The following is a 12,859-nucleotide window of genomic DNA, read 5'->3' on the forward strand; positions in this document are numbered from 1 at the left end:
GCTAAGAAAGAAATCCATTTGATTCCTAACAGGTGTTTCGGTAAGTGCCCATGAATGTTCAGTCATTATATTAACATTCAAAATGAACTTTAGATGGGTGTGGTGACTCACGCCTGTAAAACCAACACTTAGGAAGGCTGAAGCAGGAGGATTATTTGAGGCCAGGAGTTCAAGACCAGCCTGGGCAACATAGCAAGACTCCATCTCAAAAAAAAAAATGCCAGGTAGGTGGCGCACACCTGTAGTCCCAGCTACCCAGGAGACTTAGGTGGGAGGATCACTTGAGCCCGTAAGGTCAAGGCTACGGTGAGCCATGACTGCACCACTGCACTCCAGCTTGGGCAACAGAATGAGACCCTATCTAAAAAAATAAAATGAACTCTAAAAATAATAATGCAATTTTACATGTGGATTGTACTTCATTTTAACATTGATAAAGCAGTTGAGAATAAATCAATTCAGCAGCGTATTTTATTAGTCTTCTGATTTTTATCCTCTTCCCTTCTCCAGGCTCAAGATATCTTGTCCTTAAGACAACAAGAAATAAAGGGCTTTACAGCAAAAATGAGACAACTAATGCATTTGGCCAGGTGAGACTTTCAGCAGCTCTAATGCTGATATTCCCAATATGGGATGAGGCTCCAGAGCTCACCAACATCTGTGGGCACATGTGTGTAGACAACTCCATAGCCTGATGCTTATTCTAGCTTGAGGTTTTATTGCCTGCGATATATTTTTTAGTTACATTATACGGGCCCTTGTTCAAGACAGTGCATGGTACTCCTTTGCAGAAGCTTAGAGATAGAGGATGTCTTCTGCATGGCACTGACACATTTATTAATTGAGTTTCCTTAACCTTTTATTTCATCTGTCCTTTGTTCTCCATGACATATGAAAGCAAAATAAAATAATTCTGCCACTTCCAGAAAAAGTGTTTGTTTGTTTGTTTGTTTTTCCTTTGAAAAGGGCTGGAATCACACATTCTTCTTGAACCCCTTAACTGGCTTTTCTTCAGTAAGAAAATTCCTCACACAAATTCCAACTATTAGTATTATTTCAATTCTCAGTTCCTTCAGGATCTGAGTCATCAGAAAACAAAAATTGCCTGGATCACTGGTATTTTAGAAACCACTTTGGGAATGCAATATGCTAGAATTAATGCAACAAATGCTAAGAAGAATGAAGCTGATGACTCCAATGGTTCTTTCTGAACAACTTACTTTCAGTTTATTTGAATTATTTCAGCTTTACCAGTCTCTGATTGAAAAGTGATTTTTATTTGCCACCTCAGTGGTCCTTCCTTGTGGCCATTAGTTTTGGGAAGAGAATAAGAGCTTGAAAAGACTGACTGTAGTATCATTTCGCATGGCCTGATCACAAGTGCCAAGTCACCATGGCGACGAGAATCTCCTGGGGATCTTTTACTATAGGCAGGACAGAGATGGTCACTAAAGGGAAATTATGGGACACAATGGTGCAGCCAAAGTGGCCTGTTTGCTCTCAAAGAATATTGTTGCTAGCAGAGCAAGAGAATAAAGTTAAAATCCCAGACACCCATCATGTTAGCTCTTAGTTTGTATCCTGAACTTCAATTTTCTCATCTCTCAATATTTGGAGATAACACATTTGATAGTAAATATTCTCTGGGTTATTTACTCTTTTAGAGAAATCATGAATCCCTTTGATTATACAATGAATGGTATATACGGTCTCCACAGATAAATAAATATACTGACATCCGCCCAAAATTTGCATTCTACTTTAGAAAGAACTTAAACCTGGAAACAATGGCCAAAGATTCAAAGAGACTACAATAGCAACTTTGCCTTAAATAATACTACTAAAATTAATACAGTGACAGTATATTCTGGAGACCATCACATAACAATTATGAATTCAAAGAACAATTGCATTATTAAGACAGTCTACGAATGAAGCTTGTACATTTGGCAAACAAACTGCCTTCAGTTCACACAAATTTGGGCAGAAGTAGAAGCCACGGGATTCCACTATTTATTTTATAACTATTTCTTCCAACTCATCCAAATTTCAAACTTCAGTAACATCTCATGTTCTCTGGTGCTTGCTATCTCAGATCCTTTGTTTTCATTAAGGGGACAATATCTGACAAGTTAAATGAGGTCTGAAGGGTGTGAGGGGGCAGGTTCAATGTATTAATGAGAAAGGGAACTTGGGTTTTACTTGGAGATTTCAGACATAAGTCTGTGGCAGGGGGTTGGGGAAGTAGTCAAGTGACTTTCCAGGGACTCTGAATAGCCCTACAAATGTGTTGCTCATTGTATTTTGGATTAAGCCTAGGCATGCTAACAAATAGCCTCCATAAATAGTTTGGATCTCACCATCTTACCCATTTCTTTCTCAGTTTCCTGAGCCCTTTTACTCTTATGTACTGCCTTTACAGTCCAACTAACGGTAAAATTCCTAAGGGTGACAAGGCCTTAAATCAGCTATCCCTTTAATGTTCTGAGGCCCTGGGCACTGCTTGGGTGACCCAGAGGCCCAGCTCAGGACAATACCACCTGTGTCACTCAGCCTAATGCAAACTACCCCCAAAGGCCAGCTCTTCTTTGTCATCTTAGTTTGAAAGACACTGTGTGGAGAAGCAAGTGTCTATTTAGGCATTTGGCAACCTTTATGCAGGGACAAAGATGGCATTGATTTGAGACAAGCTGCTCAGGAGATGGAAACATGGTATCAGGGCAACAAAACTATGATGCTATTGGGAAGAAACAGACTGAGAGATCTATATTCTCTAAGTCCATGTGCGAATTTACAAACTGAATTCCTCCCACTTAATTCTGACAACCAAAGAAATAAAAAAATGCATGCATATGTGTGCATGTATACATGTGTACATATCAGACTCAGAGGATAATAATTCTCTGAAGATTATCAGAGGATAATGAAACAATATATTCATTTTTGTTTCTTTGTATTTTATTTTAGTTTTTCTTTTTTCACCATAAATCAAATACTACTTTGTCAGAGGAAGATTAACAATTTCACTTACCTGTTATAGACCTGGTGGTGGCACTTTCATAAAGAGGAACTCCTTCTCCAGCATTGTTAAAAGCTTTTAGGGAGATTACATAATGGGAACTTGACTCTGGAGAAAAAACAGAAACAATATGAATGTGTTGATTTATTTAACATACTGAAATACTCAGGGCAAACATTTTCCTCAAAACAAATTTCATATAATCTACTTGGTAAATTATTTAAGAATGAGTGAGTTGGATTCAGAAAGGAAAGTGGCAGTGGGTGGTAGCAGTAGGGTTTTTTGATCTTCCTCAATCCCATATGAAAACATACTGAACTACTAGGTAGAAAACCAAAAGCATTTAGCCACTCGCTGCAAACCTGTATGATGATGCGTGCCCTCGAACCCTAATATACAAGTGGGTGTGAATAAACAACCAACAGCCTCATCATTTGTTTGTTGTCTGAATCTGTGTAAGAAACATCAAAGGGAAGCATCAAACCTAAAAACAGGATAATTCTAAAATAAGTATCAGCTAATGCTGGAAAGCACAGCAGATCAGTTTCAGAACAACAAATTTAAACACTCAAAACTGACCGGCAAAGTCTCCTCTCTAGGACTGGGCCCAAACTGGGGACAACCCCCTGGGAACTGATGTAAGATATATGTAAGACTGAAACAATATTGACGAAGGGGAGAGAAAGTCCAGATAAAAGTAGGGGAGAAGAAGAACCATGAAAATTCAGAAAGCAAGCTGCCATAGTTTTTAGTCTGTATCCGGAGCTGGCAAACTTTTATAGGACCAAATAGTAAATACTTTAGCTTTGAATGTCACATTGTTTCTGTCACATTTTTATCTCTGTCTATTTGTTTACAACTCTTCAAAAATGTAGGAACCACTCATAACTCAGGCGTCCATACAAGAACAAGACCTGGGCCAGATTCTACCTGTAACCTGTAGTTTGGGGAACCCTGTCTAATGAAAAGAACAGGACAGGGAGCTCTGTGTATTGAGAAGAGCTCTCTGAATTTCTGAAAGAACAGAAAAAACAAATTGCATTAATATAAGCAATAAAAATGTATTGAGGTAAATTTCTTTACAAATTCCATAAGAAAAAATAAAATAGGAGAATATCATTCCTATAGAATATTACAGAAAATGGATAAAAAGTAGAAGAAAATACCCAAGAAAAATAGATCAAAACTGCAATTTATGGGGGTGGAGGGCACGACCAAGATGGCCGAATAGGAACAGCTCCAGCCTCCAGCTCCCAGCGTGAGTGACACAGAAGACGGGCGATTTCTGCATTTTCAACTGAGGTACCGGGTTCATCTCACTGGGGCATGTCAGACAGTTGGTGCTGGTCCGCGGATGCAGCCCAACCAGCCAGAGCTGAAGCAGGTTGAGGCATCGCCTCACCTGGGAAGCTCAAGGGGGAAGGGAATTCCTTTTCCTAGCCAAAGGAAATTGAGACACACAACACCTGGAAAATCAGATAACTCCCACCCTAATACTGCGCTTTACCAAGGGTCTTAGCAAATGGCACACCAGGAGATTATATCCCACACCTGGCCCAGAGGGTCCCACGCCCACGGAGCCTCCCTCCTTGCTAGCACAGCAGTCTGAGATCTAACTGCAAGGCAGCAGCGAGGCTGGGGGAGGGGCGCCTGCCATTGCTGAGGCTTAAGTAGGTAAACAAAGCTGCCAGGAAGCTCAAATTGGGTGGAGCCCACCACAGCTCAAGGAGGCCAGCCTGCCTGCCTCTGTAGACTCCTCTTCTGGGGACAGGGCACAGCTAAACAACAACAACAAAAAGCAGCAGAAACCTCAGCAGAGGTAAATGCCCCTTTCTGACAGCTTTGAAGAGAGCAGTGGATCTCCCAGCATGGAGGTTGAGATCTGAGAACAGACAGACTGCCTGCTCAAGTGGGTCCCTAACTCCTGAGCAGCCTAACTGGGAGACATCCCCCAGTAGGTGCAGACCAACACCTCACACCTCACACAGTGGGGTACACCCCTGAGACGAAGCTTCCAGAATAAGAATCAGACAGCAACACTCGCTGTTCAGCAATATTCTATCTTCTGCAGCCTCTGCTGCTGATACCCAGGCACAGAGGGTCTGGAGTGGACCTCAAGCAATCTCCAGCAGACCTACAGCTGAGGGTCCTGATTGTTAGAAGGAAAATTAACAAACAGAAAGGACACCCACACCAAAACCCTATCAGTACGTCACCATCATCAAAGACCACAGGCAGATAAAACCACAAAGATGAGGAAAAAGCAGTACAGAAAAGCTCAAAATTCAAAAAATTGGAGCGCATCTCCCCCTCCAAAGGAACGCAGCTCATCGCCAGCAAGACAACAAAGCTGGACAGAGAATGACTTTGACGAGTTGAGAGAGGAAGGCTTCAGTTGATCAAACTTCTCAGAGCTAAAGGAGGAACTAGGTAACCAGAGCAAAGAAACTAAAAACCTTGAAAAAAGAATGGATGAATGGATAACTGGAATAATCAATGCAGAGAAGACCTTAAAAGAACTGATAGAGGTGAAAACCATGGCACGAGAACTACATGACAAATGCACAAGCTTCAGTAACTGATTCAATCAACTGGAAAAAAGAGTATCAGCAATTGAAGATCAAATGAATGAAATGAAGCTAGAAGAGAAGTATAGAGAAAAAAAGAGTAACAAAAATCAACAAAGTCTCCAAGAAATATGGGATTATGTGAAAAGACCAAATCTATGTCTGATTGGTGTGCCTGAAAGTGACAGGCAAAATGGAACCAAGTTGGAAAACACTCTACAGGATATCATCAAGGAGAACTTCCCCAATCTAGTAAGGCAGGCCAACATTCAAATTCAGGAAATACAGAGAACGCCACAAAGATACTCCTCGAGAAGAGCAACTCCAAGACACATAATTGTCAGATTCACCAAAGTTGAAATGAAGGAAAAAATGTTAAGGGCATCCAGAGAGAAAGGTCGGGTTACACACAAAGGGAAGCCCATCAGACTAACAGCAGATCTCTCAGCAGAAACTCTCTAAGCCAGAAGAGAGTGGGGGCCAATATTCAACATTCTTAAAGAAAAGAATTTTAAACCCAGAATTTCATATCCAGCCAAACTAAGTTTCATAAGTGAGGGAGAAATAAAATCCTTTACAGACAAGCAAATGCTTAGAGATTTTGTCACCACCAGGCCTGCCCTACAAGAGATCCTGAAGGAAGCACTAAACAAGGAAAGGAACAACCGGTACCAGCCATTGCAAAAACATGTCAAAATGTAAAGTCCATCGATGCTAGGAAGAAACTGCATCAACTAACGAGCAAAATAACCAGTTAATATCATAATGACAGGATCAAGTTCACACATAACAATATTAACCTTAAATGTAAATGGACTAAATGGTCCAATAAAAAGACACAGACTGGCAAATTGGATAAAGAGTCAAGACTCATCAGTCTGCTGTATTCAAGAGACCCATCTCACATGCAGAGACACACACAGGCTCAAAATAAAGGGATGGAGGAAGATCTACCAAGCAAATGGAAAACAAAAAAAAAGCAGGGGTTGCAATCCTAGTCTCTGATAAAACAGATTTTAAACCATCAAAAATCAAAAGAGACAAAGAAGGCCATTACATAATGGTAAAGGGATCAATTCAACAGGAAGAGCTAACTATCCTAAATATATATGCACCCAATACAGGAGCACCCAGATTCATAAAGCAAGTCCTTAGAGACTTACAAAGAGACTTAGACTCCCATACAATAATAATGGGAGACTTCAACATCCCACTGTCAACATTAGGCAGATCAACGAGACAGAAAGTTAACAAGGATATCCAGGAATTAACCTCAAATCCGCACCAACCGGACTTAATAGACATCTACAGAACTCTCTACCCCAAATCAATAGAATATACATTCTTCTCAGCATCACATCGCACTTATTCCAAAATTGACCACAGAGTTGGAAGTAAAGCACTCCTCAGTAAATGCAAAAGAACAGAAATTATAACAAACTGTCTCTCAGACCACAGTGCAATCAAACTAGAACTCAGGACTAAAACTCAATCAAAACCGCTCAACTACATGGAAACTGAATAACCTGCTCCTGAATGACTACTGGGTACATTACGAAATGAAGGCAGAAATAAAGATGTTCTTTGAAACCAATGAGAACAAACATACAACATACCAGAATCTCTGGGACACATTTAAAGCAGTGTGTAGAGGGAAATTTATAGCACTAAATGCCCACAAGAGAAAGCTGGAAAGATCTAAAATCAACACTCTAACATCAAAATTAAAAGAACTAGAGAAGCAAGAGCAAACACATTCCAAACCTAGCAGAAGGCAAGAAATAACTAAGATCAGAGCAGAACTGAAGGAGATAGAGACACAAAAAACCCTCCAAAAAATCAATGAATCCAGGAGCTGGTTTTTGGAAAAGATCAACAAAATTGATAGACCACTAGCAAGACTAATAAAGAAGAAAAGAGAGAAGAATCAAATAGACGCGATAAAAAAAATGGTAAAGGGGATATCACCACCGACCCCACAGAAATACAAACTACCATCAGAGAATACTATAAACACCTCTACACAAATAAACTAGAAAACCTAGAAGAAATGGATAATTTCCTGAACACTTACACTCTCCCAAGACTAAACCAGGAAGAATTTGAATCCCTGAATAGACCAATAGCAGGCTCTGAAATTGAGGCAATAATTAAGAGTCTACCAACCAAAAAAAGTCCACCACCAGACAGATTCACAGCCTAATTCTACCAGAGGTACAAGGAGGAGTTGGTACCATTCCTTCTGAAACTATTCCAATCAATAGAAAAAGAGGGAATCCTCCCTAACTCATTTTATGAGGCCAACATCATCCTCATACCAAAGCCTGGCAGAGATACAACAAAAAAAGGAAATTTTAGACCAATATCCCTGATGAACATCGATGCAACAATCCTCAATAACATACTGGCAGACCGAATCCAACAGCACATCAAAAAGCTTATCCATCATGATCAAGTAGGCTTCATCCCTGGGATGCAAGGCTGGTTCAACATACGCAAATCAATAAATGTAATCCAGCATATAAACAGAAACAAAGACAAAAACCACAGGATTATCTTAATAGATGCAGAAAAGGCTTTTGACAAAATTCAACAGCCCTTCATGCTAAAAACTCTCAATAAATTTGGTATTGATGAAACGTGTCTAAAAATAATAAGAGCTATTTATGACAAACCCACAGCCAATATCATACTGAATGGGCAAAAACTGGAAAAATTCCCTTTGAAAACTGGCACAAGACAGGGATGCCCTCTCTCACCACTCCTATTCAACATAGTGTTAGAAGTTCTGGCCAGAGTAATCAGGCAAGAGAAAGAAATAAAGGGTATTCAATTAGGAAAAGAAGAAGTCAAATTGTCCCTGTTTGCTGATGACATGATTATATATTTAGAAAACCCCATTGTCTCAGCCCAAAATCCTCTTAAGCTGATAAGCAACTTCAGTAAAGTCTCAGGATACAAAATCAATGTGCAAAAGTCACAAGCATTCTTATACAGCAGTAACAGACAAACAGAGAGCCAAATCAGGAATGAACTTCCATTCACAATTGCTTCAAAGAGAATAAAATACCTAGGAATCCAACTTACAAGGGATGTAAAGGACCTCTTCAAGGAGAACTACAAACCACTGCTCAGTGAAATCAAAGAGGACACAAACAAATGGAAGAACATACCATGCTCATGGATAGGAAGAATCAATATTGTGAAAATGGCCATATTGCCCAAGGTGATTTATAGATTCAATGCCATCCCCATTAAGCTACCAACGACTTTCTTCACAGAATTGGAAAAACTGCTTTAAAGTTCATATGGAACCAAAAAAGAGCCCACATTGTCAAGACAATCCTAAGCAAAAAGAAGAAAGCTGGAGGCATCATGCTACCTGACTTCAAACTATACTACAAGGCTACAGTAACCAAAAGAGCATGGTACTGGTACCGAAACAGAGATATAGACCAATGGAACAGAACAGAGCCCTCAGAAGTAATACCACACATCTACAGCCATCTGATCTTTGACAAACCTGAGAGAAACAAGAAATGGGGAAAGGATTCCCTATTTAATAAATGGTGCTGGGAAAATTGGCTAGCCACATGTAGAAAGCTGAAACTGGATCCCTTCCTTACTCCTTATATGAAAAATAATTCAAGATGGATTAGAGACTTAAACGTTAGACCTAAAACCATAAAAACTCTGAAAGAAAGCCTAGGCAATACAATTCAGGATATAGGCATGGGCAAGGACTTCATATCTAAAACACCAAAAGCAATGGCAACGAAAGCCAAAATTGACAAATAGGATCTAATTAAACTAAAGAGCTTCTGCACAGCAAAAGAAATTACCATCAGAGTGAACAGGCAACCTACAGAATGGGAGAAAATTTTTACAATCTACTCATCTGACAAAGGGCTAATATCCAGAACCTATAAAGAACTCAATCAAATTTACAAGAAAAAAACAAACAACCCCATCAAAAAGTGGGGAAAGGATATGAACAGACATTTCTCAAAAGAAGACATTCATACAGCCAACAGACACATGAAAAAATGCTCATCATCACTCGCCATCAGAGAAATGCAAATCAAAACTACAATGAGATACCATCTCACACCAGTTAGAATGGCAATCATTAAAAAATCAGGAAACAACAGGTGCTGGAGAGGATGTGGAGAAATACGAACACTTTTACATCGTTGGTGGGACTGTAAACTAGTTCAATCATTGTGGAAGACAGTGTGGCTATTCCTCAAGGATCTAGAACTAGAAATACCATTTGACCCAGCCATCCCACTACTGTGGATATACCCAAAGGATTATAAGTCATGCTGCTATAAAGACACATGCACACATATGTTTATTGCAGCACTATTCACAATAGCAAAGACTTGGAATCAACCCAAATGTCCATCAGTGACAGACTGGATTAAGAAAATGTGGCACATATACACCATGGAATGCTATGCAGCCATAAAACAGGATGAGTTCATGTCCTTTGTAGGGACATGGACGCAGCTGGAAACCTTCATTCTCAGCAAACTATCGCAAGAACAGAAAACCAAATACCGCATGTTCTCACTCATAGGTGGGAACTGAACAATGAGATCACTTGGACACAGGAAGGGGAACGTCACACACTGGGTCCTATTGTGGGGAGGGGATAAGGGGGAGGGATAGCATTAGGAGATATAACTAATGTAAATGATGAGTTAATGGGTACAGCACACCAACATGGCACATGTATATATATGTAACAAAACTACATGTTGTGCACATGTACCCTAGAACTTAAAGTATAATTTAAAAAAAGAAAAAAAATGCAATTTATGATTTCAAAATGAACTAAACTACATTAAGAAAATGATGGCAGATATGAAAAAGTAACAAAATCATGAAACTCAGAAATGAGGTGGTATAACTCAAGAAATATATATATGTAAATTAAAAAATTTTAGACATGAAGGGTAACCAGATGAATACAAGTAAAAAGCAAACACATAACAAAATAAATTAAGAAGACTGAACAAGGATTCAGGAGAAAGTGATACATATTGAAGTTAGAGAAGTAAGATCTAACATACAGATAATAGGAGTCCTTGGTGAAGAAAATTCAAAGGAAAATAAAAACAGAATAAATAACTACAAAATTTGCTGATTTAAAATAATTTTTTAGGCAACTGGTCAAAAATAATGTATGACTTAGAAAAAATTAGATTACTTGTCTTTCTATAACATTTTAGAGCAGAAGAAATTAGACTAACTTTGGCCAGGCACGGTGGCTCACGTCTGTAATCCCAGCACTTTGGGAGGCCGAGGCAGGTGGATCACGAAGTCAGGAGATCGTAATCATCCTGGCGAACACGGTGAAACCCCATCTCTACTAAAAATAGAAAAAATCAGCCGGGTGTGGTAGCAAGCACCTGTAATCCCAGCTACTAGGGAGGCTGAGGCAGGAGAATGGTGTGAACCCGGGAGGTGCAGCTTGCAGTGAGCTGAGATCGCGCCACTGCACTCCAGGCTGGGCAACAGAGCAGACTCTGTCTCAAAAAAAAAAAAAAAAAAAAAAAAAAAAAGATTAGAGTAACTTTAGATACTCAACATAAGAAAATGTAATTCAAGGTTTTATAGTCAACAAGTTACCTTTAAACATAAAGGGTACAGTCAAACTGTTATTAACTTGCAAGCACTCAGTAATATTGTTCCCTGATCCCCAGAACTACTAGTAACTGAGCTTCAGGCATACAAAATGACCAGAAGAGATATTGATGTAATAGCTAACTGGAGAACAAACATTTAATAAACTAAGACTAAGTTAAAGGAAAGATATTTTATTTTGTAATGGCGACATGTTTTGATATTATAGATGTAGTACAACCTTAAGACAAAATTAAAAACTAATGACAGTATATGCAAAGATAAATGTTTCAATAATTATTATTGATGTTGACATTTTTATTATTATTTTGAGACTAATGTAACATGGAATAAAGCAAATGGATAAACATCAGATATTCTATCATCCCCTATGTCCCTGAGAACCAGATTCTTGGTGCAGATGAAAAGACCTAGAGATGTAATACAGAAAAGGTTAAATGAAGTCTGTGTTCCTAATAAGTTTGAACTCAAAATTGTACTTTTTCTCTGTTCCAGTTCTTTCTGCTAAAAAAAAGTCTGGACTTGGTAGCAATAAGCATCCCGAACACACAGACTACTGTATGGGGGAAAAATAATTCCTATTACGAAGAAACAGCTTCTTGCAGAACTGGTTGATTCTTAAAGTAGAAAACATGCCAAATGAACCTGAAATATCTTGACATACTAGATAGAATGGAAGCAACTAATAAAATCATATCAAATGGGTTCAGGAGTCAATTCGAAGAGCCTCCCTCAGATCAGAGATAAGGATAATCTGCACACAGAAAAGCGTAAGTGCTGTGATGTATGGAAACTCATCAAACATACATAAATGCATAATTTGATAAAGGTATTTAAAAGAATCATAGCAGTTGGCCATTTCTGAGGTTGTGAACTCAGAACATAATTCTAGCTAACAAATAAAAACCAAACGATAGAATTAAAATATTGCTGTTTTACAGTCCTCATTAATGAATGGATCTAAGCATTAAGTATTAATAATTGCTAAGATAAAATAGAGACAATGAGACAGTACGTGCTTCCTGATGAAAGAACAGACTACCCTCTAGAGTTTTGCCAAAGGGATCAAACCTACTTAGTCTGATCTAGTCTCTGGACCTAAATGACAGTTTGCAGAAAACAGAGCAAAGAAACATGTTGAACTTCAATTTATAATACTTCATTAAACTACACATTTGTTGTATGTGGTTTTCTGTATCTGGGTTTTATATCAAAATAAAAAAGCCTTACAATGAGTGTGTTTATCTCTGACAGGCATCTAGAAGAATTGATCTGATTGAGCTTTCTTCCAAAAATTTGTAGGTGACCTAAGTATTAATGTTAAAGATACTGACATTCTAAACCACATGGATTCAAGAGCTATAATACAGTAAGAAGAAAAAAAAAATAAGATTATATCTAAAGTAGTCAATGGGCTTCTATTCAGTGATTTGCTTTCCCTCCAAAAGGGAATATTTCTTTTTTGAAAATTTAAGTTGTGAAGCTATTTTCCTAATAAGAAAGTAATCAATCGACAAGTGTTAAATGCTCTTTGAGATCCAAGTACTTGGAGAAGATGAATCTCTGTTAGGTTACTAAACATAATTCTGGGCAGAGAAAACAATGAAAGACTATGTAAAAT

The 12,859-nt window shown here is 38.6% G+C and overlaps 1 protein-coding gene across 12 annotated transcripts in view; it reads right to left on the minus strand.

Moving 5' to 3' along the window:
- LOC105489423 (DCC netrin 1 receptor) overlaps window positions 1-12,859 on the minus strand; it is a 1,213,781-nt gene that overhangs the window by 148,855 nt on the left and 1,052,067 nt on the right. For all 12 annotated transcript variants that reach the window (XR_011616876.1, XR_011616875.1, XM_071085315.1 and 9 more), the window contains exon 16: window positions 3,032-3,127. Coding sequence is in view for 10 of the 12 variants with exons in the window: in XM_071085315.1 (XP_070941416.1) it covers window positions 3,032-3,127 (96 nt within the window). In the remaining 2 variants the exon portion in view is untranslated. The remainder of the gene's footprint in view (window positions 1-3,031; window positions 3,128-12,859) is intronic.

The sequence above is a fragment of the Macaca nemestrina genome, chromosome 19, assembly GCF_043159975.1.
Source record: "Macaca nemestrina isolate mMacNem1 chromosome 19, mMacNem.hap1, whole genome shotgun sequence".
In the NCBI taxonomy this organism is placed as follows: domain Eukaryota; kingdom Metazoa; phylum Chordata; class Mammalia; order Primates; family Cercopithecidae; genus Macaca; species Macaca nemestrina.